The 22922-nt window shown below is 37.5% G+C and overlaps 1 protein-coding gene across 1 annotated transcript in view; it reads right to left on the bottom strand.

Moving 5' to 3' along the window:
- Positions 1–22517, bottom strand: part of LOC122687300 (putative uncharacterized protein ENSP00000383407) — a 44606-nt gene extending 22089 nt beyond the window's left edge. The window contains exons 1-2 of the mRNA XM_043892655.1: positions 22494–22517; positions 16482–16613 (exon numbers count right to left, since the gene is read on the bottom strand). Coding sequence (XP_043748590.1) covers positions 16482–16613; positions 22494–22517 — 156 coding nt within the window. The remainder of the gene's footprint in view (positions 1–16481; positions 16614–22493) is intronic.
- Positions 22518–22922: the final 405 nt, after the last annotated feature.

The raw sequence follows: 22922 nt of genomic DNA, 5'->3' as shown, positions 1-22922 counted from the left end.
GTTAAATGCTAGGCATTGTCATCGCCCCCATGTATTCCTTAAAATAATATAATTCATTCATTCATATATCCACAGTTCATTTAACAAACATTAATTGAGCATCTATTATGTACCATACACTCTTTTAGAGTCAAAAAGGTATTGCAACTGATTCTTCTCTCAAAAGCCATAATCAATGACTACTGCTCTCAGCAGAGGATCCTGTTGGATTTCATGATTTTTCTAATTTTGAAGATGAAATGAGCTAGCCTTTATATAATCTCCAAACCAATGAAGGTACTTACTGATGTTATTTCTCATTAGATTAATTATTCATTAATGGTTACATAGAATTCCAATATTGAGGCAAGAGTTGAACACAAATATGATACACACATAGTTGTATACATACATATAACTTCTTATTAAAATAAGCTAACACAATTTCTTTTATTTCAACTCATTCTCTTGCAAGAATAAAGCTAATTCATTTGCATAACTAAAATGATTTTAATATCAAAATACCATTATTTCAAGATTGCTGCATCCAAACTGAATGAGCCTATGTCTGGACATTTCTTAGCCTTTTATGTTTCAATAAAGGTCCCACAGATGTTCAAAAAAAGACATGGAAATTCACAGAAGTTCCTTTAAAAAAAATTCTAAAAGGCATCTAGCAAAGAGGATGCTTATGATGCTTCAAATATAATAAAGTGGGTTAATTTTGCAGTGCATTGAAAGTCACCAGAGAGATGAAAAAATATGTAGCCAGCTTTCAGCTCTGTTCTCAAAACAAGGAGGAGGTTTTTGTGCTGGATAACAAACCATCACCCTGTGAAGGAGGCCTGCAACCCATGAGTTCTTCCATGCTGCCTCTACACCTGATTACAAACATGTGGAGAAAAATCACATGAAGAAGTCTCCTAAATTACTGAATAGACAACACCACAAAGAGAAATGTTAGTAAATATAGCTAGTCTGAGCCCAATAGGTTAAAGCAAGTTGCTATTGTTTTTCTAATTTCTTTTTTTTCATTTATTTTTATTATTGTTTTTCTAATTTATTGATTAACACATTATCGGAATAATAATGGCAGAACACTCGTGGATTATCAAGCATAGTTCCAAATGCTTTACATGTAGTAATTCATTTAACCTTCCCAACAATCCTGTGAGGTTTATATTGTTGTAATCATCTTCAATTTACAGAAGAATACACTGAGGAACAGAGCAGTTAAATTCCATGAGGTCACATAACTAGTAAGTAGTAAAACTGAGATTTTATGCCTGACGCCTTAATGAGTACACAATGCTACTTCTAGGCATGCATGCATGCATTCTAAGTCACTTCATTTGTCTCTGATTCTTTGAGACTCTACAGACTGTAGCCTACCAGGGTCCTCTGTCCATGGGATTCTCCAGGCAAAGATGCTGGAGGGGGTTGCCATGTTCTCCTCCAGGGGATCTTTCCAACTCAGGGATTAAATCCACATCTCTAAGTCTACTACATTGGCAGGTGGGTTCTGTATCACTAGCGCCACCTGGGACTACACAGATAAAATATCTACCCTTCATCTAGATCAGAGATCCCACAAATGAACACTGTTGGCCAGAAGGGAGAGTGACTGTGAAAATGAAGAGAAAATAATACTGCATGCCACTACTGGGCTTCCCTGGTGGCTCAGATGGTAAAGAATCTGCTAGCAATGCAGGAGATATGGGTTTGATTCATGGGTTTGGAAGATCCCCTGGAGAAGGGAACGGTTGCCCACACCTGTATTCTTGCCTGGAAAATTCCGTGGACAGGGGAGCCTGGCAGGCTACAGTCTATGGCATCACAAAGAGTCGGACATGACTAAGTGACTTTCACTTTCACTTTTCGTATGCCACTATTAAACAGAAAACTCAGAAAGAATATTCTTATCAAAGCAATAATATGAATAATTTGGTATTTTTGCACATAATTTTTTATAAATTTTTTGGTGGAGTATAGTTGCTTTACAATGTTATGCTAGTTTCTGCTGCATAGCAAAGTTATACATATACATATATCCACTCTTTTTCACATTTCCTTCCCATTTAGGTCACCATGGAGCAGAGTAGAGTTCCTGTACTATACAGTAGGTTTTCATTAGTTATCTATTTTATAGTAGTGCATCCTAGTCTCCCAATCTCCCAATTTATCTCATCCCCTTTGGTGGACATGTTTGTTTTCTACATCTATATCTACTGTATTTCTGCTTTGCAAATAGTTCATCTGTATCATTTTTCTAGCTTCCACATATAAACAATGTTATACAGTATTTTTGTTTCTCTTTATGACTTACTTTACTCTGTATAACAATTTCTAGGTCCATCCATGTTGCTGTAAATGACTTTATTTCACTCCTTTTCATGGACAAGCAATATTCCATTGTATATATGTACCACTTCTTCTTTACCCATTAATCTGTTGATGGATATTTAGGTTGCTTCCATGTCCTGGCTATTGTAAATAGTGCTGCAATGAACATTGGGGTGCACATATTCTTTCAAATTATGGTTTTCTCCAGATATACTGCCAGGAGTGGGATTGCTGGATCATATGGTAGCTCTATTTTTAGTTTTTTAAAGAAACCGCCATACCGTTCTCCATAGTGACTCTACCAATTTAGAGTCCTACCAACAGTGTAGGAGGGTTCCATTTTCTTTATTCATTCTTTAGCATTTATTTTTTTAAATGCTTTTGATGATGGTCATTCTGACTGGGGCTTCCCAGGTGGCACAGTAGTAAAGAATCTGCCTGGCAATGTAGGAGATGCAAGAGATACAGGTTTGATGCCTGAGTTGGTAAGATCCCCTGAAGGAGGAAATGGCAACCCACTCCAGTATTCTTGCCTGGAAAATTCCATGTACAGAGGAGCCTGGTGGGCTACAGACCATGGGGTTGCAAAGGAGTTGGACACGACTGAGCATGAATGCATGCACATGTTCTGACGAGTGTGAGGTCATATTTCATTGTAGTTTTGATTTGAATTTCTCTAATAATTAGTGATGTTGAGCATCTTTTCATGTGTTTTTTGACTATCCTTATGTCTTCTTTAGAGCAATGTCCATTGAGGTCTTCTGCCCATTGTCTGATTGGGTTGAATTCTTTTTTTTAATTGAAATACAGTTGATTTAAAATGTTGTGTTAGTTTTAGGTATGCAGCACAGTGATTCAGTTATATTTCATTTTAGACACATACGCACATATTCTTTTTCAAATTCTTTTCCCTTATAGGGTTATAATGAAATATTGAGGATAGTTTCCTGTGCTGTACAGTGGGTCCTTATTGGTTATCTATTTTATATAGTATGAATATGATAGTTTTTTTGGAAGACAAGTGTATGGATAGTAGATTGATGTGTTTTAAATGCACTAATCATTTTGTGAATGCCATCATCATAATCATCAAAGAATGCCCAGTAATTTATGATGGCACATTTAATTAAGAACGGGCACTTCAGGAATCATTGAATTTAGACGCCAGACTTCACATTGGAGCCCCCACAGTATATGACTATAATAAACCTATAGTTCTTAGGGAAAACAGATTTTATCCCCCCAGGAGAATGCAATCAAGAAGAAGAAGCAGAAGCAACATCAGCTCATTCTGATGGGAAAAGTAGACTTTCTTGCCAGCCCGTCTAGCTCCTATCAAAGAGTAATAATCCTATGTGCTAATGAATTCTGATTTCCTCAAGAGAAGCAGGTGGTGTATGGTATCCCCACAAGGCTCATCATCTCAGTGCAGATCTTAGAACTCGGAGCACCTGGAGAATGCATGGGTACTATGTCTAATCCATCAGGGACAGGGCTGGTAAACTGCGTAGAACTTGGCCATTTGTCTACTGGTGAGCTAAGTGAGCTTTCTATCATTCCTGAACTAACAAACTCCTCACAGTGCTATAAATATCCAGGATGGCAAAATAGGTTACTTAGAAGATGGTTATTTGCATTATAAAAGATTCTTCCTCTTCAAAAAGTTTCTTTTCCAGATTTCTTTCTCTTTTTTTCATGGAAAGACATTTTATTTTAAACATAGCAGTGAGTAATGTGTCAATCCCAAATTCCCAATCTATTTCTCCCCCAACCACCTTTCTCCCCTGGTAACCATAAATTGGCTCTCTAAATCTGTGAGTCTGTTTCTGTTTTGTAAATAAGTTTATTTGTACCATTTTTTAGAACTTGCTTTTGTTTATTATTAGAACTTGCTTGAAGTGAAAGTGTTAGTAGCTTACTTGTGTCTGACTCTTTATGAACCCATGGACTGCAGCCTGCCAGGCTCCTCTCTCTGTGGAATTTTCCAGCAAGAATACTAGGGTGGGTAGCCATTCCCTTCTCTGGGAGATTTTCCCAGCTCAGAGATGTAATCTGTGTCTTCTCCACTGGGGGCAGATTCTTTACTGTCTGAGCCACCTGGGAACTTGCTTAAGTATACTTAGACGTGTTGTGATTCATGAAATTATATTTACACAAGGCTTTAAGAAAGGAGAAAGACAAGTAATGTTTAGATTTCATGTTGCCTGCCACTTATATCGTTATCTTATTTAATCCTCATAGCCCCAAATGGAACAAAAACAAACTTGTGAAAAGTGTGATAGGAAATAAGATGGGGGAAAGTATCAAGTTCCATTCTTACAATGAAAAAGCGCTGAACTGGCACTCCAGAACCTGGCTTGATTTCCCAGTGGGTGTGTGTGCTTAGCTGTTCAGTCAAGTCTGATTCTTTGCGATCCCATGGACTGCAGCCCTCCAGGCTCCTCTGTCCACTGGGACTCTCCAGGCAAGAATACTAGAGTGGGTTGCTGACTGCCCTCCTCCAGGGGATCTTCCCAACCCAGGGATCGAACCCAGGTCTCCCGCATTGCAGGCAGATTCGTCACTGTCTGAGCCACCAGCGAAGCCCAAGAATACTGAAGTGGGTGGCCTATCCCTGCTCCAGAGGATCTTCCCAACCCAGGAAGCGAACCGGGATCTCCTGCATTGCAGGCAGATTCTTTACCAGCTCAGTTGCCAGGGAAGCCCTGATTTCCCAGGTCTGCTATTAAACTAAGTAAGGTCCAAGAACCTTCTCAGAACTTCAGTCTCTACACCTATAACATGAAGGTTGGTGAACAAGAACTTGAAAAACTCCTCTAGTAGAAACAATCCACGTTTCCTTATCTACAATATTTCAATCCAAAGTCAGTAGGGATGACAAAAGCTTTTAACAGAAAATTAAAATGGGAATGGGCTTTTTTGCTTTACAGCCTTTTCTTTAAAACATGATTAAAGAGATAACATGGCTTTCATTAGATTCAATTAGTAATTGTATCCTGAGCTTAGGAAATAAAAAAGAGAATAGGGAATAATTAACCTTAATCTATTGATTTCATTTTAGTTTAACATACGTCTCTATTTACGGGAGGAAACTAATTAAAACCACCAGAAATGGTTCACGTATGAAATGGTGGCAGAAGAACAGCTGTATGTGACTGTAAATATAATGAATAAAAAATAAAAATGAAAGAAAAGTGCAGGGTTTTTAATGAAGCTGATCTGTGTTTTATATGTCAACTTGTTATGAGTCGTTTCACAATCTAGAAATCAAGAAAAGGATTATATGCACTGTTTTGACATTGACTCCTCTTGTTCATAGTTTGATGAAGGCCTGGCTGATAGGATGCCTTTGTTAATCTCATTTTCTTCCTTTAGTGTCTATGTTATTAATAGCTATGTCAATGCTGATGCTAATATGGAGACAGAGCAAAAAAATTTCCCAATTTTAATAGTTTGGAGGCAAGTAAGAAATGCAGTTGAATGGTTAGAATACCAACCTGGGAGTTACCTACTTTGACTTCATTACTCACTTATCCTAAGATGACATGTCACATTTCAGGGTGTTCATGTGTCCGTTTATAAGACACTTAGCTCTAAGTGCTTTTTAAGGCCTTTTGTGGAGGATGCTAAGAGAGTGTGCAGGGGTAATGTATTACTTACTTTCCCGTCACCATTTTTAACCCTAGCTCTTCCTTTCCAAGCCCAACTTAAACCTTACCTTCTCCACTGAACTTGCACCATTAAACCACAAACCACAATCATGTTCTTAGTGATAACACTTACTATTGATCATCTACTTTGTGCCTGCCACTGCGCTAATAATGTTAACTGCGTTGTCACCTTTTATTCTCAAATGATGAATGAAAGTAACAAGCAGTTTCTTTATTTTATAGAAGAAGAAACTGGGTTTAAAGGACTTGTCTGAGATTACATAGCTGGTAAATTTAAAAGCTGGGATTTTTATGTTTGACTTGCACATTTTGTGCTCCTATTGCATTATTTTTTTGAAATCCCTTCTGAGAATTATTGCAGAAGTTGGGCTTTATACTTATAATGAAGCATTTAATTACGTGGTGTTTCATTTTATCTCTAGATATTTTTGATATATGTGTTTCTTGCTGTAGCTGATATCTGTCATTCACTAACCGTAAAATCAATGTGTAGAAGAAGGAGGAGGAAGAGAAGGAGGAGGATGAGAGAGAAGGAGAAGCAAAGGAGGGAAAGAGATAAGGAAGGGAAGAAGGAGAGAAATAGAAGATTCCTTTTGTTACTAGGGTAAGATGTGTGTCTTAGGTCCTATCCATCACATGGACCAACTGAAGACACTGATTCAAAACTGACTCACATGAGAGAGAGCATACTAAAAAGCAGAGATTCCTTTGCCAACAAAGGTCCGTCTAGTCAAGGCTGTGGTTTTTCCAATAGTCACATGTAGATGTGAGAGTTGGACCATAAAGAAAGCTGAGTGCTGAAGAATTGATGCTTTTGAACTGTGGTGTTGGAGAAGACTCTTGAGAGTCCCTTGGACTGCAAGGAGATCCAACCAGTCCATCCTAAAGGAGATCAGTCCCGGGTGTTCATTGGAAGGACTGATGCTGAAGCTGAAACTCCAATGCTTTGGCCACCTTATGCGAAGAGTTGACTCATTGGAAAAGACCCTGATGCTGGGAGGGATTGGGGTCAGGAGGAGACGGGGATGACAGAGGATGAGATGGCTGGATGGCATCACTGACTCGATGGACATGAGTTTGAGTAAACTCCGGGAGTTGGTGATGGGCAGGGAGGCCTGGCGTGCTGCGATTCATGGGGTTGCAAAGAGTCAGACACGACTGAGCGACTGAACTGAACTGAACTGAACATGAGAGAAAAAACAAGGTGTGGGCATCCATTTTTAATATTTCAAATCTCAGCAGAGATAGTGCAGTTATGAAGCCTGCTGCCATGATAGTGGCATCTTGATTTCACCACTTATGATGGATGGTGCTGGAAGCAATGGCTCTCTTCGAGATGGCAAGTTTTGCAATGTGCTTCTCAGTTATTTCTTCAAACTCAGCTAGAGTATCTGTCTTCAACCTCCCAACAATTTGGAGAATTTTTAAGCCTGCAATCCATTTCTTTCTGCTTAAATGAACTAACTTGGATTTTTGGTTATCTACAAACAACTCTGATCAATAACTTATCAAGTTAATTTTAGATCCTGCATTAGTTATCTATTACTAAACAATATATTACTTCAAAATGTAACAACTTAAAACAATACACATGTATCATTTCATAAGTTCTTTGTGTCAGGAATATGAGCATGGCCTCATGTGGGTCCTCTGATTCAGGTTTGCATTCAAGCTATTGGCCCAAAAGCCTGAGGTCTCATCTAAAGGCTTAGCTGGGAAGAGAATCCTCCTCCAAGCTCTCTCAGCGATTGTTGACAGCACTTGTTATCTATAGATTGTTGAAATGGAGGCCTCTGCTCCTTGCTGATTGTAGGCTGAATGCTGCTCTGGGTTCCTGGCCACACGGGACCCTTCTAGATGGGATTTTGCTTCACTGTAATGAGCAAGCAAGATAGCAATGGAGAGAGTTGGCTTGTAAGACAGAAGTTAGAGTCTTTTATAATTTAATCATAGATGTGGCTTTCTATCACCTTTGCCAAATTCTGCTGGGATCAAGTCACACACAAAGAAAGGTGAGTATTACATAAAGACAAAACGATGGTGAATTTTGTAGGTCAATTTGGCTAGGCCACAGAACCAGACACTTGGTCAAACACCAATGAAATTAACATTGAAATAGACTTTGAATAAAGCAGGTTACTTTGTATTATGTGGCTGGGCCTCACCTCAACAGTTGAAGGTTTTAGGAAGAAAAGACTGCAATCCCCAAGGAAGAGGGTTTTTGCCTCTAGACTACCTTTCAACTCGTTATAACATCTGCCCTTCCCTGGGTCTCAAGTCTGCTGGCTTGCCCTCCAAATTTCAGACCTGCCAGCCTCCCTACTAGCCAAATCCTTAAAATAAATTCCTCTTTTTATATATCCACATCCTATTAGTTCTGTTTCTCTACAGAACCCTGATTTATACAGTAGGGTTTATTAGAGGCCATCTTAAAAGTCTGCCTTCAGTTTCAGAAGGAAAATAATAGTGCTTTATCTTAGAAAACACCCTTCCTTCCAAAAAAATATCACAACGTACCCATGCAACCAGCAGCAAGGGGACTTGGAGAACATCTAGTCTAATCCTATTATTTTATAGAGGCAATGAAGAGTCAGATTATGTAATGATTATTCAGTGCTATTTAGAAACAAGGCCAAGATGAGAACTCAGTTTTCTCTCTTAACGCCCTTACCATTGCCCCACAGTGAAAGCTGCTCAGTCGTGTCTGACTCTTGCGACCCCATGGACTATACAGTCTGTGGAATTCTCCAGGCCAGAATACTGGAGTGTGTAGCCTATCCCTTCTCCAGCACATCTTCCTGACCCAGGAATTGAACTGGGGGTCTCCTGCATTGCAGGTGGATTCTTTACCAACCGAGCTATCAGGGAAGCCCACCATTGCCCCATAAATTCTGCCAAGTTGAAAGTTGAGAATTGCACTAGTGGCCTGAAGACTGACTATAGGGGAGTAAAATCTTCATGGGCAGATAAACTACTGGTCAGCTGGGTTGTTTTTCCCTTCAGTGGATCTTCCTGTAGTGGGTAATGGTGCTACCTCATCCTCTAACCCAGATTCCTTAATGATCAATGGCATGCATGGCCAAGATGGCAGGCTGGGTCATGGATCCTGCCAGTGGCTATGGAACAGAGCAAAACTAACTGGCCAAGAGGGGATTAAACCCTTGACCTTGGCCTCATTAGTGCTGAGATCTAACCAACTGTTAGACATGAATCGTGTCATTTGTCTTTAAAACTGTGTTTGAATCTGCTATATTACACTCTCATTAACATCTGGTAGCTGGGAGCAATTTAATTGATTTCTCCAGTGCTTTTTATCAGTGCAGAATGTTGATGAGTAAGAACATAAAAATAAAGAAATAAATAAACTTGCATTTTAAAAATATTTAACTTAAAACAGACCAAAGAAACACCTGAAATATAAATTAGGATAATAAGAGTCACTGTGATAGATTTTCTTGTTTACTATTATTTACACATGGAGGGAAATCTCGGAATGAATGTCAAACATTGCACTCAAACTGGCTGTTCATGATTTGAGGCAATTTGTGGAGATTAAAATCTTGGGTTTTCTAATGCACATCAACAATAAATCCTGTTGCTCCTTCCTGTCCAGCCTGGTAAAAATCAATGCTTTTGTATGCAGTGTTGATTACAAATTTTTTTAGCAGTTATTTTAAAACGACATCCAAGCTCAAGTGAGAGTTTGACTTAAAGTCATTTAATCAAGGATATTAAATTAAAGGATCACTCTGCCCTGGTGTGATGGGTTGTAGAAGGAAGGAAAATGAACATTAACATGCATTATGCCAGGTGCTTAAATGTGTGTTATAACATTTGATCCTCGCTACAAACCAAGAGACAGACATCTTTATCCATATTCTATTGCTGAGAAAACTTAGGGTCGGAGAAGTTCAATAACATTTTCAAGGATACAGAGTTTTCAGCTGCCTGGGGAGCCGGAATAAAACTCAAGTTTATTAACTTCATTGCCCATCTCAAGTTCTCTCTGCCATGTCGTATATATTAGATTATATTCAGTGTATATAACAAGGTTGGATTCTTTATCTTTCTGTCTTCCCCTCCCCTTCACTTATCTCCTCAAAACATATTCTCCCACTCAGCCTCTCCTACTCTCTCTAACTCTTGCCTAGACGTGCAACACACACACACACACACACACACACACACACACGCTTGGGACAGAGAGGCCAAAGAACAAGATTAGTATTTGGGAAGCCAGAACCGTAGCCTTGACTCCATTTCAGACACATCACTAATCTCAGCCTCCTCACTGGCTAATACACTTATTCCTTATAGTCTTGTCTCTTAAAAGTATATAACTGTTTATCATCAAGTATTTTTATACTTTGTATTTCCCAAAGTAAAGTGGGGAATTAATATTATTTGGTTACTTGGATACCTCAACATCACCAGCAATTTCAAGCCTCTAATTCTACGCTGTCCAATACAGTAGACATTCTGACTGTATGTGGCTACTGAGCAATGGTATATGGCTAGTCTGACTGAGGAACTAAATTTTAATTTAGTTTAAATTTTGAAGTTGAAGCTGGCTTAAAAATACACAAGTTTTATTGTTTTATTAGGAGCAGGATTCACTTCAACCACTGAAATTTTAGCATCAAAATTGAGATGTATAAGATACACACCAGATTTCAAAATCTATATGAATATAAAATATCTCTTAACTTTTCATAATAATTACAAGTTGAAAGATGCAAGCAATAATCTTTTACATATACTTAAGTACAATGTTATTAAATTAATTTCTACCTGGTTTTCTTTTTAAAAATGTTGTTTGCTAGATCAGCAAACTTTTCCCATGAACTGTCAGATGGAAATAGCTTAGACTCTGTGGGCCACATACAGTTTCTATGGCATGGTCTTCTTTACTTTTGTTTTTATTTATTTTTTTAATCTTTGACAATTTTATTCACTAATATGTGCCAAGTGACTCTAACAGTGTCTCACACAAAATAAGTGCTAAAAAATTAATTAGAAGCAGTTAGCCGTTAAAATTCAATAGTGACAATTATCCCAACACTTTGGAATTCTTACTAGATAGATATTTGAGATAATTTATTTATCTGTGTTTAAAAATTAAAGGAGTGACCCTTCTCACCTGACATCAGATAGTAGAACTGCTGCAGGGCTGAGAGTAAGGGGAAATAGTTGTAGCCCACTTATGGGCTTCCCTAGGTGCCCAGACAGGAAAGAATCTGCCTGCAGTGCAGGAGACCCAGGTTTGATCCCTGGGTCAGGAAGATTACCTGGAGAAGGGAATGGCTACCCACTCGAGTATTCTTACCTGGAAAACCCCATGGACAGAGGAGCCTGGCGGGTTATAGTCCATGGGGTCGCAAAGAGTTGGACACAACTGAGCGACTAACACTTTCCCTTTGCAATGGGTATACTTACTTGTTTTACTGTAAAAACTGTTCTTAGCTCACAGACAGTACACATACAGGCTACCCAGGGCAGCGGTTGTAGTCACAGCTCTTATTGTAATACATCTGCCCTTCTAACTTGGGTACTCAGAAGAAAGACAGGATGCTCTTCTCTGAAACTGAACTAGGCTGAACCCGCATACCAAGGATTGCTGTCCTCATTCGATAGAGGAGGACATTGAGGTCTAGGGAATTTTAACAGCTTTTACAAGTCAAATAGCTAGTCAGTGCAAAATTAGAATGATTCACATGTGCCCACCCCCAAAGCTCATGTATGACGCTGCATCATACATTCTCCATAATTAAGACTTTCTTTAGCATGACTAATGAATTTTCACTGATCCATTCATTTAGCTTACCAATATTTATTGAATGAACATTTGTGCATCCTACAAATAGTAGAGCTATATCCCCTGTTCCACATGTAAGCTCGTTTTTGAGAAGAGCTTCCCTGGTGGCTCAGACAGTAAAGAATCTGCCTACAATTTGGGAGATCCAGGTTCTATCCCCAGGTTAGGAAGACCCCCTGGAGAAGGGAATGGCTGCCCACTCCAGTATTCTTCCCTGGAGAATTCTCCAAGACAGAGGAGCCTGGCGGGCCCCAGTTCATGGGGTCACAAAGAGTGAAACACGACTCAGCGACTAACACACTAACACTTTGAAAAGGCTTAAATATCTTAGCGACTTAATTTATGAGATGCAAAATGAAGTGGAAAACTGACAATTATTGGCTTACTTCAATCAATATAGATGGCAAGCTTGATAATTCAGGCTTGATCTTGTTAACCCCAAACTGGCAGAGGTACAAACATTTTATGTTTTCACTTTTTTTCTAATTCAAGATCATTTATTAGCTTAAGACGTAATAAAGTGGTGCTAAAATAGGTACAGAATCAAGCAGTAACAACCTACGTTTTAACTAATGTAATAAAGTAATCAATCTTTAGCTAGGTTAGTATGTTAGTCTATTTTCCTTCAGCATATTTGCTTAGTTGCATGATTATTCACTCTACCAAACTTTTTTGCTATTATTATTACTGTTAATCTTTTATTGGTAGTAGCCCTCCAAAACTGTCTGGCTTTGCTGTATATTATAAATGAACCACTTATTATTATCTTTATAAAATTTAATAAAGTCTCACTTTAAATCAGTTCTTCTTTAGACTGTTTAGCTTTCCATTACCAATCCCTCCTAGAAATTCAATTAAAATGTAAACTGGATATTTCTGATGTTCTTCATTTAAAATCCCAACATTACTTTTTTTCCCTTAAACATCTCTCTAATTATGCAGTTGGTCTACACCTGATCTTCTCTTTGGGGTCCATGGAACATCTTACAACCTCAAAAAACTTCTCACTTCTAATACTGTTGCTACTGCTAAGTCACTTCAGTCGTGTCTGACTCTGTGCGACCCCATCCCTGGGATTCTCCAGGCAAGAACACTGGAGTGGGTTGCCATTTCCTCCTCCAATGCATAAAAGTGAAAAGTGAAAGTGAAGTTGCTCAGTCATGTCTGACTCTTGGCGACCCCATGGACTACAGCCTACCAGGCTCCTCCGTCCATGGGATTTTCCAGGCAAGAGTACTGGAGTGGGGTGCCAATGCCTTCTCCAGACTTCTAATAAGTATGACTTCTAACAAGTATGCATAAATAAAGTAGAGAAGCCTAGAGGCCTAGGATTCTTCTCTCATTTGGGTTTTTCTTTTCAATTCATGTGGCAAATGACATTATTTTTAGTATGGACTATAAATTTCTACTCTATGTATGCTGTTGGGTTGGGTGTAAAGTGTTTGAGTCTGAGAGTACCTCTTCTCTACAGGGAAATTACAAACACGTTTGGGCTGAGAACTCTCAGAGTTGAGGAATAATTCCATTAAGTTTAGAGGTCTTTTCATAGTATTTTCAGAACATTAATCTATAAAGAAGCATCTATTTTCAATACTATTATGACTGGTCCAAATCTTTTCCCCCTTGAATTAGGAAAAAAAAAGAAAAGAAAAGTGAGAATAGTAAGAGAAAAAAAGCCTTCATTCTTCAGAAACTTAGATGGAAAGTGAGGAAAGTTCTAAAATCACTAAATTTCATGATTAAAAGACTAATTTTGTTTTATCCAAGCTGTGGAATCATTTTCATCAGGAATAAAATAGGTGTCCATAATAATCTGACACAATTGGTATAATTCAACAATTGAATAGTGGAATCAATAATTGAACCAGTTGTTTTTGAGTGTGAGTGTGTGTATATACCTATGTAAGCATGTGTTGGTTGCTACAATCCATGGAGTCGCAAAAAGGTGAACACAACTGAGCAACTAGCACATGCTTACATATGTGTGTATATACACACACGTGTATGTATACACATACGTGTGCATACATACATGTATGCATACATGCATGTCTATGCACACATATGTAAGCATGTGCTAGTTGCTCAGTTGTGTTCACCTTTTTGCGACTCCATGGATTGTAGCCCACCAGGCTCCTCTGTCCATGGAATTCTCTAGGCAAGAATATTGGAGTGGGTTGTCATTTCCTTCTCCATATATACACATATACATTTATATACTGGCTTCCCAGGTGGCGCTAGTGGTAAAGAACCTGCCTGCCAATGAAGGAAACATAAGAGACACTGGTTCAATCCCTGGGTCTGGAAGATCCCTTGGAGGAGGGCATGACAACCCACTCCAGTGTTCTTGCCTGGAGAATCCCATGGACAGAGGAGCCTGGCAGGCTACAGTCCATAGGGTTGCAAAGAGTCGGACACAATGGAAGTGATTTAGCACAAGTGGATATTTATATACATATAAACATTTATGTTGATATATATGCATATATTTTAAAATTAAATTGTGATACATATATATTTATTACATATGCATATATAAAATGTATACTTTTACCTGAGTATTTAATTATATATATATATGTGTGTGTGTGTGTGTGTGTGACCCAGCTAGTAAAGAATCTGCCTGCAATGGGGGATATCTGGGTTCAATCCCTGGGTTGGGAAGATCCCTTGGAGAAGGGAAAGGCTGCCCATTCCAGTATTGTGGCCTAGAGAATTCCATGGACTGTATAGTACATGGGGTTGCAGAGTCAGACATGACTGAGTGACTGTCACTTTTACATACATATATGGAAAGAGAGCTGTAGCAATTTAAATCATGTTTTATTTTCATCTACTTTTGCAGTGTCAATGAAGTTTGATAACAAAGTAAACTAGTTGGCCATGAACTTGTTTATTTTTCTTGCATACTTACTAAATTCATACATTTAAGGAAATATCGTGAATCTTTTAATCCTATTTAACTTTTCTTTTTAATTATAGAGTAAAAATGCTTACAAACATTTTGCAGTGTCAATTGACATTCTCCATGTTTAGAGGTCTCTCTCTCTCTCACATTGAGGTGTAAAATGTACTGCTGCTTCCTCTTAAACATATCTGTCAGCATCCATATTTTAAGGATATTGAAAAGGGTACAGAGCGGAGTTTCCACTGCACTAAATTTTTTAAATTATACTTACTTACTGAGACTTATTATTGAACTTGTTTACTGGAGGGAATGGCAAACCACTTCAGTATTCTTGCCTGGAAAATCCCATGGACAGAGGAGCCTGGCGGGCTACAGTCCATGGGGCCACAAAAGAGTCAGACAGGACTGAGCAACTAGGCACACACGCACTGACTAATAATATATTATCTTTTTGTTGATCTAAGTTTCTGGGAAATAGAAACATTCGGTAAGCTGGGAAAATAAGTTTTCAATGTCCCCAGTGAATAAAATGGGTAGCTGTGTAGGTTGGTGTAACATTAGAAGGTATTTTAATCTAATCTTTTCTCTAGAGCAAAAAAAAAAAAAAGATCTGAGTTTGAGTTCTGGGTCATCCTCTCTTTATTTATTTATTTTTTGGGGGTCATCCTCTCTTTAACTGGGAAAGTTATTTAGCCTTTCTCAACATTTCTAAACTTCTATAATGTTATTGTGAGGACCAGCACAAATAATTCCATATAAAACATCATTCAGTACAGTCCCTGACAAAAAGAAAGCCCTGAGTAAATAATAGTTGATATTATTTTTTGTTGCTGTTATTGGGGAAATGTGTGATTAAAAGAGTAAGAGGTGACGTCTACGTCTAAGTATAGAAAATTTCGTTATTTGCTGCAGACATAGGACTTTTTATATTTTCCTAAGTCAAAGTAGAAACGAAATAAGTTTATTATAATGGGATTAATTTAATTACAGCACAATTGACTAAGAAAACTGCCTGCACTGTAAAACAGGAACAGGGCTAATTTTGCAGAGCATGGAGAACTCTCTGCCTCTGGTAATTATAAATATAATTCACAAAACGATTTGCCTTTGCATCCTAATAATACTCAACATTTTGTAAGTTGATGGTGTGTGTCCATAAATTTAAGCAGCAGCTTAGTAAAGAAGTAGCACAGATTTTAAAGCAGTGAGTGGTGTGCTGAAGTCAGCGCTAGAGAGAATGAATAATTAAATATTCAGGTATTGTAAGCCTGTTATTAAACCACTGGCAGCTTGAAGTCAACCATAGTAGGACCATTTGAACCATGGGAATTGGCAAATGCTACAAATCTCAGGTTCTCCCCATTCACCCCAAAAACCTGGTTTACCAGTAAACTACTGATGTGGACATACATAAATGTGTATTTAATTGTTAGCTTTAACACTAAATGATTTATAGACTTTAACAAGTTATGTTGTATTTCTCGCCTGCTATTTCATCATCTAGAAAGCAATACAACTGCTTCTTTGTCATAAGTTTGCTTTTGATTAAATAATTTTAGCTACACGATCATCTAATACATACTTTGTAAGTGGTAGCTCATGCTAATAAACCAAAATCACGTAAGACAAAACAATGAAAGTAGAAATTAAAAGTAAATGAAGAAGTTTCAGAAAACAGGGTCTTTTGCCATATTAACATGCTTCTTTAAGGAAGTGATTCTAAATATACAACAGAAAAGAGGTGATTCACTCAAGTTTCACTCACCATGAAGAGATCGCTGTGTGATCTTCCACTCTCCTCAGAGGGTGAGAAAAAGGAATCATTTCTACCCAAGCTCCTCTCTTGGTGAGCTTGTTGTTCTGGGACTGGTTCATATAAGCTGTCCATAGAGCCTTCCTGCAATAGAGAGATTTCTGAGTTAAGGAATAACAAAATGATAATTTTCATTGGAAAGTTGTCTAACCATCTACCCACCTTTATACAGAACCCTATCTAAATGATCCTTTGCACTGGGATTATACTTTATGGTATGCCAGTGTTCAACAGTGAGCAAGACGGCCAAGAGAGGCATTCTCAGCAGTCACTAGAGAGCCAGGAATTAAAACAAAGCTCTGTGTTGGCGAAGGTAAAAGGGTTAGTTGCTCAGTTGTGCCCAAGTTTTTGTGACCCCCCAGATGTCTGCCAGGCTCCTCTGTTCATGGAAATCTCCAAGCAAGAATATTGGAGTGGGTTGCCATTTCCTTTTCTAGGGGAATCTTCCTGACCCAGGGATCAAACACAGGTCTCCTGCATTGCAGGCAGATTCTTTACTGTCTGAGCCACGAAGGAAGCCCCAAAATGAGGCAGTTTCTCAAGAAGCATGATGAGAACATAAAGTTCAAGGTACTAAGAAAAAACCTCTTTGGACACCAATAAACTTCACTGGCTGTCAGGTCAAAGTTTTTAGTTATATGCATCCCTCTGATGAGAGTATCAATTAGTACTATGTCCTTGTATAAGAAACACAATCTGTTGTACTTCAGCTTCCTCAACTATAAAGTTGCAGTTTCATTCACCTTACAGAAGAACTTGGGATAAAATTAAATACAGAGTATGCTTTGAAACAGCAAAAATATCCCACAGATACAATAAAGGCATTAATATTAATGTTTAGGGTATTTATATTAATAAGTTATATTATTCACTTGCTTTTATCCTTTTTAGGAACAATGAATTTTAAAATGTTTGAATCAACACGTAAAACTATTATGAACTCTCTGCTTCTTTTATTTGGGAAGCAAACTTACTGACTAATTGACTTGTTATGATTTTTTTTCTTTTAAGATTGAATTGTATTGTGTGGCATCAGCTGGAGACAGTCTTAAGGGAGAGAGGTATATACTCAATATACTGAAAATTTCTAGTCATAGTAACTGATAATGCTGATAATGATGTCATCAATATGAATGTCTGCTGGATTACAGAAAAAAGTGAGTGAGAAATCATAGTACTGTACAACAAATGTTCTCATCTTTAAAAATACATTTTGTTAAGATTTAAACAAAATAAAGATTGAATTATATTCACATTGTCTACCTCTAAAATTTCAACCAATAAGTTCTGCGCTACTTGTTCCATAATTCAAGCAGCTTGAGCTCCAAATGAATTACTGGGAAAATTTAAAAGACCTAGGTTAGGTCCTAAGACATGTGTGCTCTAAATAGCTAAACATGTAGGAAAGCTAAAAGCCTAACAGAATCACAAAGTGGTGACTGGAGGTTAAGCTTTGAACCTGTTAAGTGCCGGCCCACAAACAGGGAGCACTGACGGATCTTGGACCTTGTGGTATTATGTGTAGTGGTGGTCCTCCACATTAAGCAAGCTCCCTGATGAAATCCAGGGGCTATAGCAGCACCCACAGCTATGGAAGGAGGCTGAGAAAATCTCCTTCCAAAAGCTGCTGAGGCTCTTGCTTCTAGGAAGCCATAGGCCAGAAAAGTAAAATTTAACAACGCAAACTGGGATCAAAGACAAGCTGCCAACTGATTCAGTGACTGGATCAGTAATAAACCAAGTATCACCCTGGGATGAGGTACATGGATCAGCAATGTAAACCTTGTTTCTAAACTGGGGCCTCAGAAAGACTGGAGATTTTTGCCTCACAGCTAGATGGAGAAAGGTAAAGAGGCCAGGAAGGAGAGAAAAGAGAGAGGGGAGGATGGAGGTGAGAGGAGAGGAGAGGGAAAGGCAGAGACCGAGACCCTCGGGGAGAGTCAGAGAGAGAGAAGAGAGCTATGCTTCAGCATTAGCCAAAACACATGAAGGGATCAAAAGCTGAGAAAGTCAACTGAGTTGTTAATCTGAAAATAGAGCCATTTCCATTTCCATTCCATTGTATGAATGTAAAATCATGAAACAGGTGAAAAATAATTTAAAGAGAACATTTATCATCGTCACACGAGCTAAATAAAAAAGGAATTTTACAATTAAAATAACCTATGATGAAACCAAAACAGGCAGAAACAAAAAATAAAACAATTAAGAAGTCTTGAAAATAATATAACCACAGACATTTGCATTAATAATCAAAAATTGGGATGAACTCTAGACCTCTCAAAAGAATTAGAAAATGCTGATGAGTTCACCCAGAGTGCATAAAAGAATAACCGGAAAACCTATAAATCATTCAGGTAAATATGTGGAGGACATATTGAGGCATTACAACATCAGATTATCAGTAATTCTAGCAAAATAAAATGATAACTTTTTCTTGCCAGTCAAGAAAACTAGGGACCAATTTTACTTATAGTTTTAAGAACTCCTAAATGTAATATTAGCAAAATTAAATTTAATAATGTATTTAAAAATACACCATGGTCAACTACAGGAATATAAGGATATTTCAACATTTAAACATACTGTGACATGCTTTAAAAATTTTATCACTTCAATAAATATTTTAAGGCTTTAAATAATCTATTATTCATCTTTGATAAAATCTCAGCAAATTTGGAAAAGACAGGACTTTCTCAACCTCATTAGGGTTATTTATCAAAAACCTCAGGAAGACTCAATTAGAAGTAATTACATGAATGTTAGAAGCAAGACTAGGATGTCTGCCATATAGTATTTTTATTTGTCAGTGTTATAGGGGAGAGAGAGAAGCTGAGAATGGTATAACTGCCACAGAAGAGGAAAACTTACAGATTATCTGCATAAAAAGTCTCAGAAAAAAACATAGATTATTAGAAGCAGAAAGACCAGGGTTAGATTCCTGGCTCGGGAAGATCCTCTGGAGAAGGAAATGGCAACTCATTCCAGTATTCTTGACTGGAGAGTCCATGGGCAGAGGAGCTTGGCAGACTATAGGATTGGATTGCAAGAGTCAGACATGACTTAGCAATTAAACCACCACCACTTCCTTGCAATATCAATATTTGAAAGTCAACAACACATCTATAAATCAGCAAAAACAAATTAGGAAAAAAAATCACAATAGCAACCAAAATTCTTTAGACCATGAGCAATAAAGTTAGCAAAAGATGCGCAAGAATTTTTTAGAGAAAATTATAAAACATCTTTAAAGGCCATGAAAGATTAGAATAAGTGGAGAGTTATACATGTTTGTGGATGGGAGAACTCAATCTCAGAATGAAGTCAATTTCCTCTAAAGGTGTAAAATTTTAATTTATTTTCATCAAAATCCCATAAAAAACTTTCATATAACTTGATAAGATGATTTTGTATATATATAGAAGCAAAGAGATTTAAAAAGTCCACATTTTGAAGATGAACAAGGAGAGGACATTCTTCGGAGTAAGATATCTGCTGAGCATTAGAATTACCTTAATAGGTATGTAGAACAGTCAAAAAGAAAAGGATGGGATAAAATATATAAACTGATGGGATAAATATGGGATAAAGGATGGGATAAAATATATAAACCAAATAAAGATAGAGGAAGCATTTCAAATCACTGAAGAAATGGTGCACGGGAAATTGATTTGTAACCTTACTGGGTTACAAAGTCAAGCTAAACTCAATAACTCCATGATGAGCTCAACAAAAAAATCATCCTGCTTCTAATGAGCAGGCTTTCTAAAAGCCTTATCACCATGAAAATTTCTGGATTCAGACTGGCCCACATAAAAGGATATTCCTGCCTCCCTTTTGAAAAATAGACCCCATTTGGAGTTTATAGATCCAAAATAATAGTCAATCACCTTTAATGGATTATTTATAGTATCCTTGGTCAAAAATGGGTAGTTCATTAAGTATGGCTTTATATTTCTCTTAAAAATCCCATTTACTAAAAGATTTACAATTTCCCCCTATACTTAAGAGAATGTTTAGTTCATTCATTGACTTTCCTAATGCTAATCTTTATTCAATGCTTATTATTTAGCATCACCTATTTCTTAAACATTTAAAGGTCAATATATTTATATACAGTTCCATTTTTTAATTCTGCAATCTCTCCACTAAATTGCTAGTTTTTAATTTTTTCTTTAAAATGCTGTGTCCCACATGTTCACATTCCTATAGGCACAGGTAAAATGTGTTTTGAATTATGCACCAATTCTTGGCGAAAACTATGACCCCACCCCTTTTACACAGCTCATAACAGTACAGTAGGGTGTCACAACACCCTGATTGAGAACCCATATGCTAAATAACTTTATTTATTTATTCCCCAAGAAGGAATAAAATTACCTAAAATAATTTTGATTTTTTTTTTTACCAAGTACCTTGTGGACATTTTCTTTTAATAGTAATTAATTTTAACCACATATAAACTCGGAATGCTTACCCAAAATAAGTCAGTGTTAATGATGGTTCAACCTAAGCTAATATGTTTCTGAACAAGGATAACTTAAAAAGATGGGAAAGAGTTGACAGTCAAATCGAGTCCATGAGGCATGGCTTTGAAGCAATCCTTTCTGAGGACGTGCCACCTTCCCTATCTTACAGAGAAAGACAATCACGCTCATTACATGGTTTTATGTCTTTACTAGCAGGATTCCAAAGCGTATGCCACGCTATGCTGAGCTCTGCTCTGTTATAGAGACATTAGCATACTGACGATAGCACCATTCAGCGCGACTTCAGAACACGGTCGGCGCTGCCGCTCCACTGCCCATTTCCATGGGAAGTATATTCCTGTAAACCACATATAGCTCTTTTAGAGCAACTAGAAGCGAATTCACAATACCATTTAAATCACCTGAAATGGGATTTCTCCAGTCAGATTTATATGGCACAAAGCGAAGTTGAGCACCGGCGGTTATTTTGTAAATTAGGACTATATAGGCAACCTGAACTCGACGATTCAGCCTGCCACAACTCACAATTGCATTTTATTTTTCAAGATGCTGTAAGATTAAATCCCTTATCTTGGCTTAAAATACCTCCTGTTTAGGTATACAACTATGTCAGCACCATCTCTAGCACTTATGTTAATCTTATTTGCAATTTGGAAAGAAAACACACATCAAAGGAAACCATTTTATTTCCTCAAATGACAGGGATCTCCCACTGACATCTTGAAAAACCAATGAATAGGCATAATACCCTGCTGTAAACACAGATAGAAATGAATAAAACTATTTTTGAAATCCATTTTTAGCATTGGCAGATGGTCACAATTGCAGGTTAGAGTTATAAAATATTCCAGATCTTGACTACCTGCTAACTTCCACTGATCCACTTCAGACTAAAGGAAAAAAAAAAAGCAATAATGTAAAAAAGAATTTGAGAGGTGCCTATTCCCTTGAATGAGCGCATCTGCAGGACTGGATTAATCTATTGTACCTTGCATTTACAGGGCAGTGTAACTCAGAAAGCTGCCTCCATGGTGGTTTAACCAAACCAACATTGAACTGAATCCATTACTCAAACAATAAAGAAGGAATTTTGATTACTCAGAATGTCCCAAATCAAAACCAGTAACCCCAATGCAGCATATTTTGCAAAATAAAAATTCTTGTGCTCGATAATGAAAAGAAGAAAATAGTTCCTCAAAACGACTATCTACATCTCACACTTAGAAATTCAGTATCAAATTGTTAAGTAACTGATCATTGTTACAGACAAATATATGCTGTTTTTGTAAATTACTTGCCTCTGAGTTGGCTTAAGTTCTTTAATGAAAATGTTTCCTTATTTTTCTAATGTAGACTTTCTTATGAAATCCTAAAATGTATTAATATCACCACTTAGGGGGTTTAGGGTAAACCCTAGTTCCAGACAATAAAAGAAAACTGAGGATATAAACGGTACATGTATTAAAAATCTTACCAGCGAAAAGCAGAAGAGATTCATTTTGGTCAGTTTCCGCCCCTTGTCTGGTGCCCTCTCTCGGCTTCACAGCTGTTTGGACAGAGCTCCCGGGAGATTACTCCAGAGTAAAATCCTTGCCATAATCCCAGGGATTCACAGACCATTATCAAATGAGATAGGTCTTTGTTGAACAAACAATTTTCTAAATTAATGAGGAACCCTCACTAATAAAAGGAGAGAAGGAGACTAACCACGATCTTTGTAAACAGATTTCAATGGTGACAATAATATTCCTAAAATCTGGAAGAAAAATTCAGTGAAAACAACCGTAGGCCTATTTGAGTTAAAAATATGAAGCACACCCTGAAAAAAATGGCATTCTCCGACATGAAAGTAACCCCTTCACTTGAAAGGATTGGTTCAAAGCTCAGTACCAGGTGCTCCCCA

The sequence above is a fragment of the Cervus elaphus genome, chromosome 31 (genome assembly GCF_910594005.1).
Source record: "Cervus elaphus chromosome 31, mCerEla1.1, whole genome shotgun sequence".
NCBI lineage: Eukaryota > Metazoa > Chordata > Mammalia > Artiodactyla > Cervidae > Cervus > Cervus elaphus.
The sequence above is the reverse complement of the archived record's forward strand: the minus strand, read 5'-3'. Positions and strand labels throughout refer to the sequence as shown.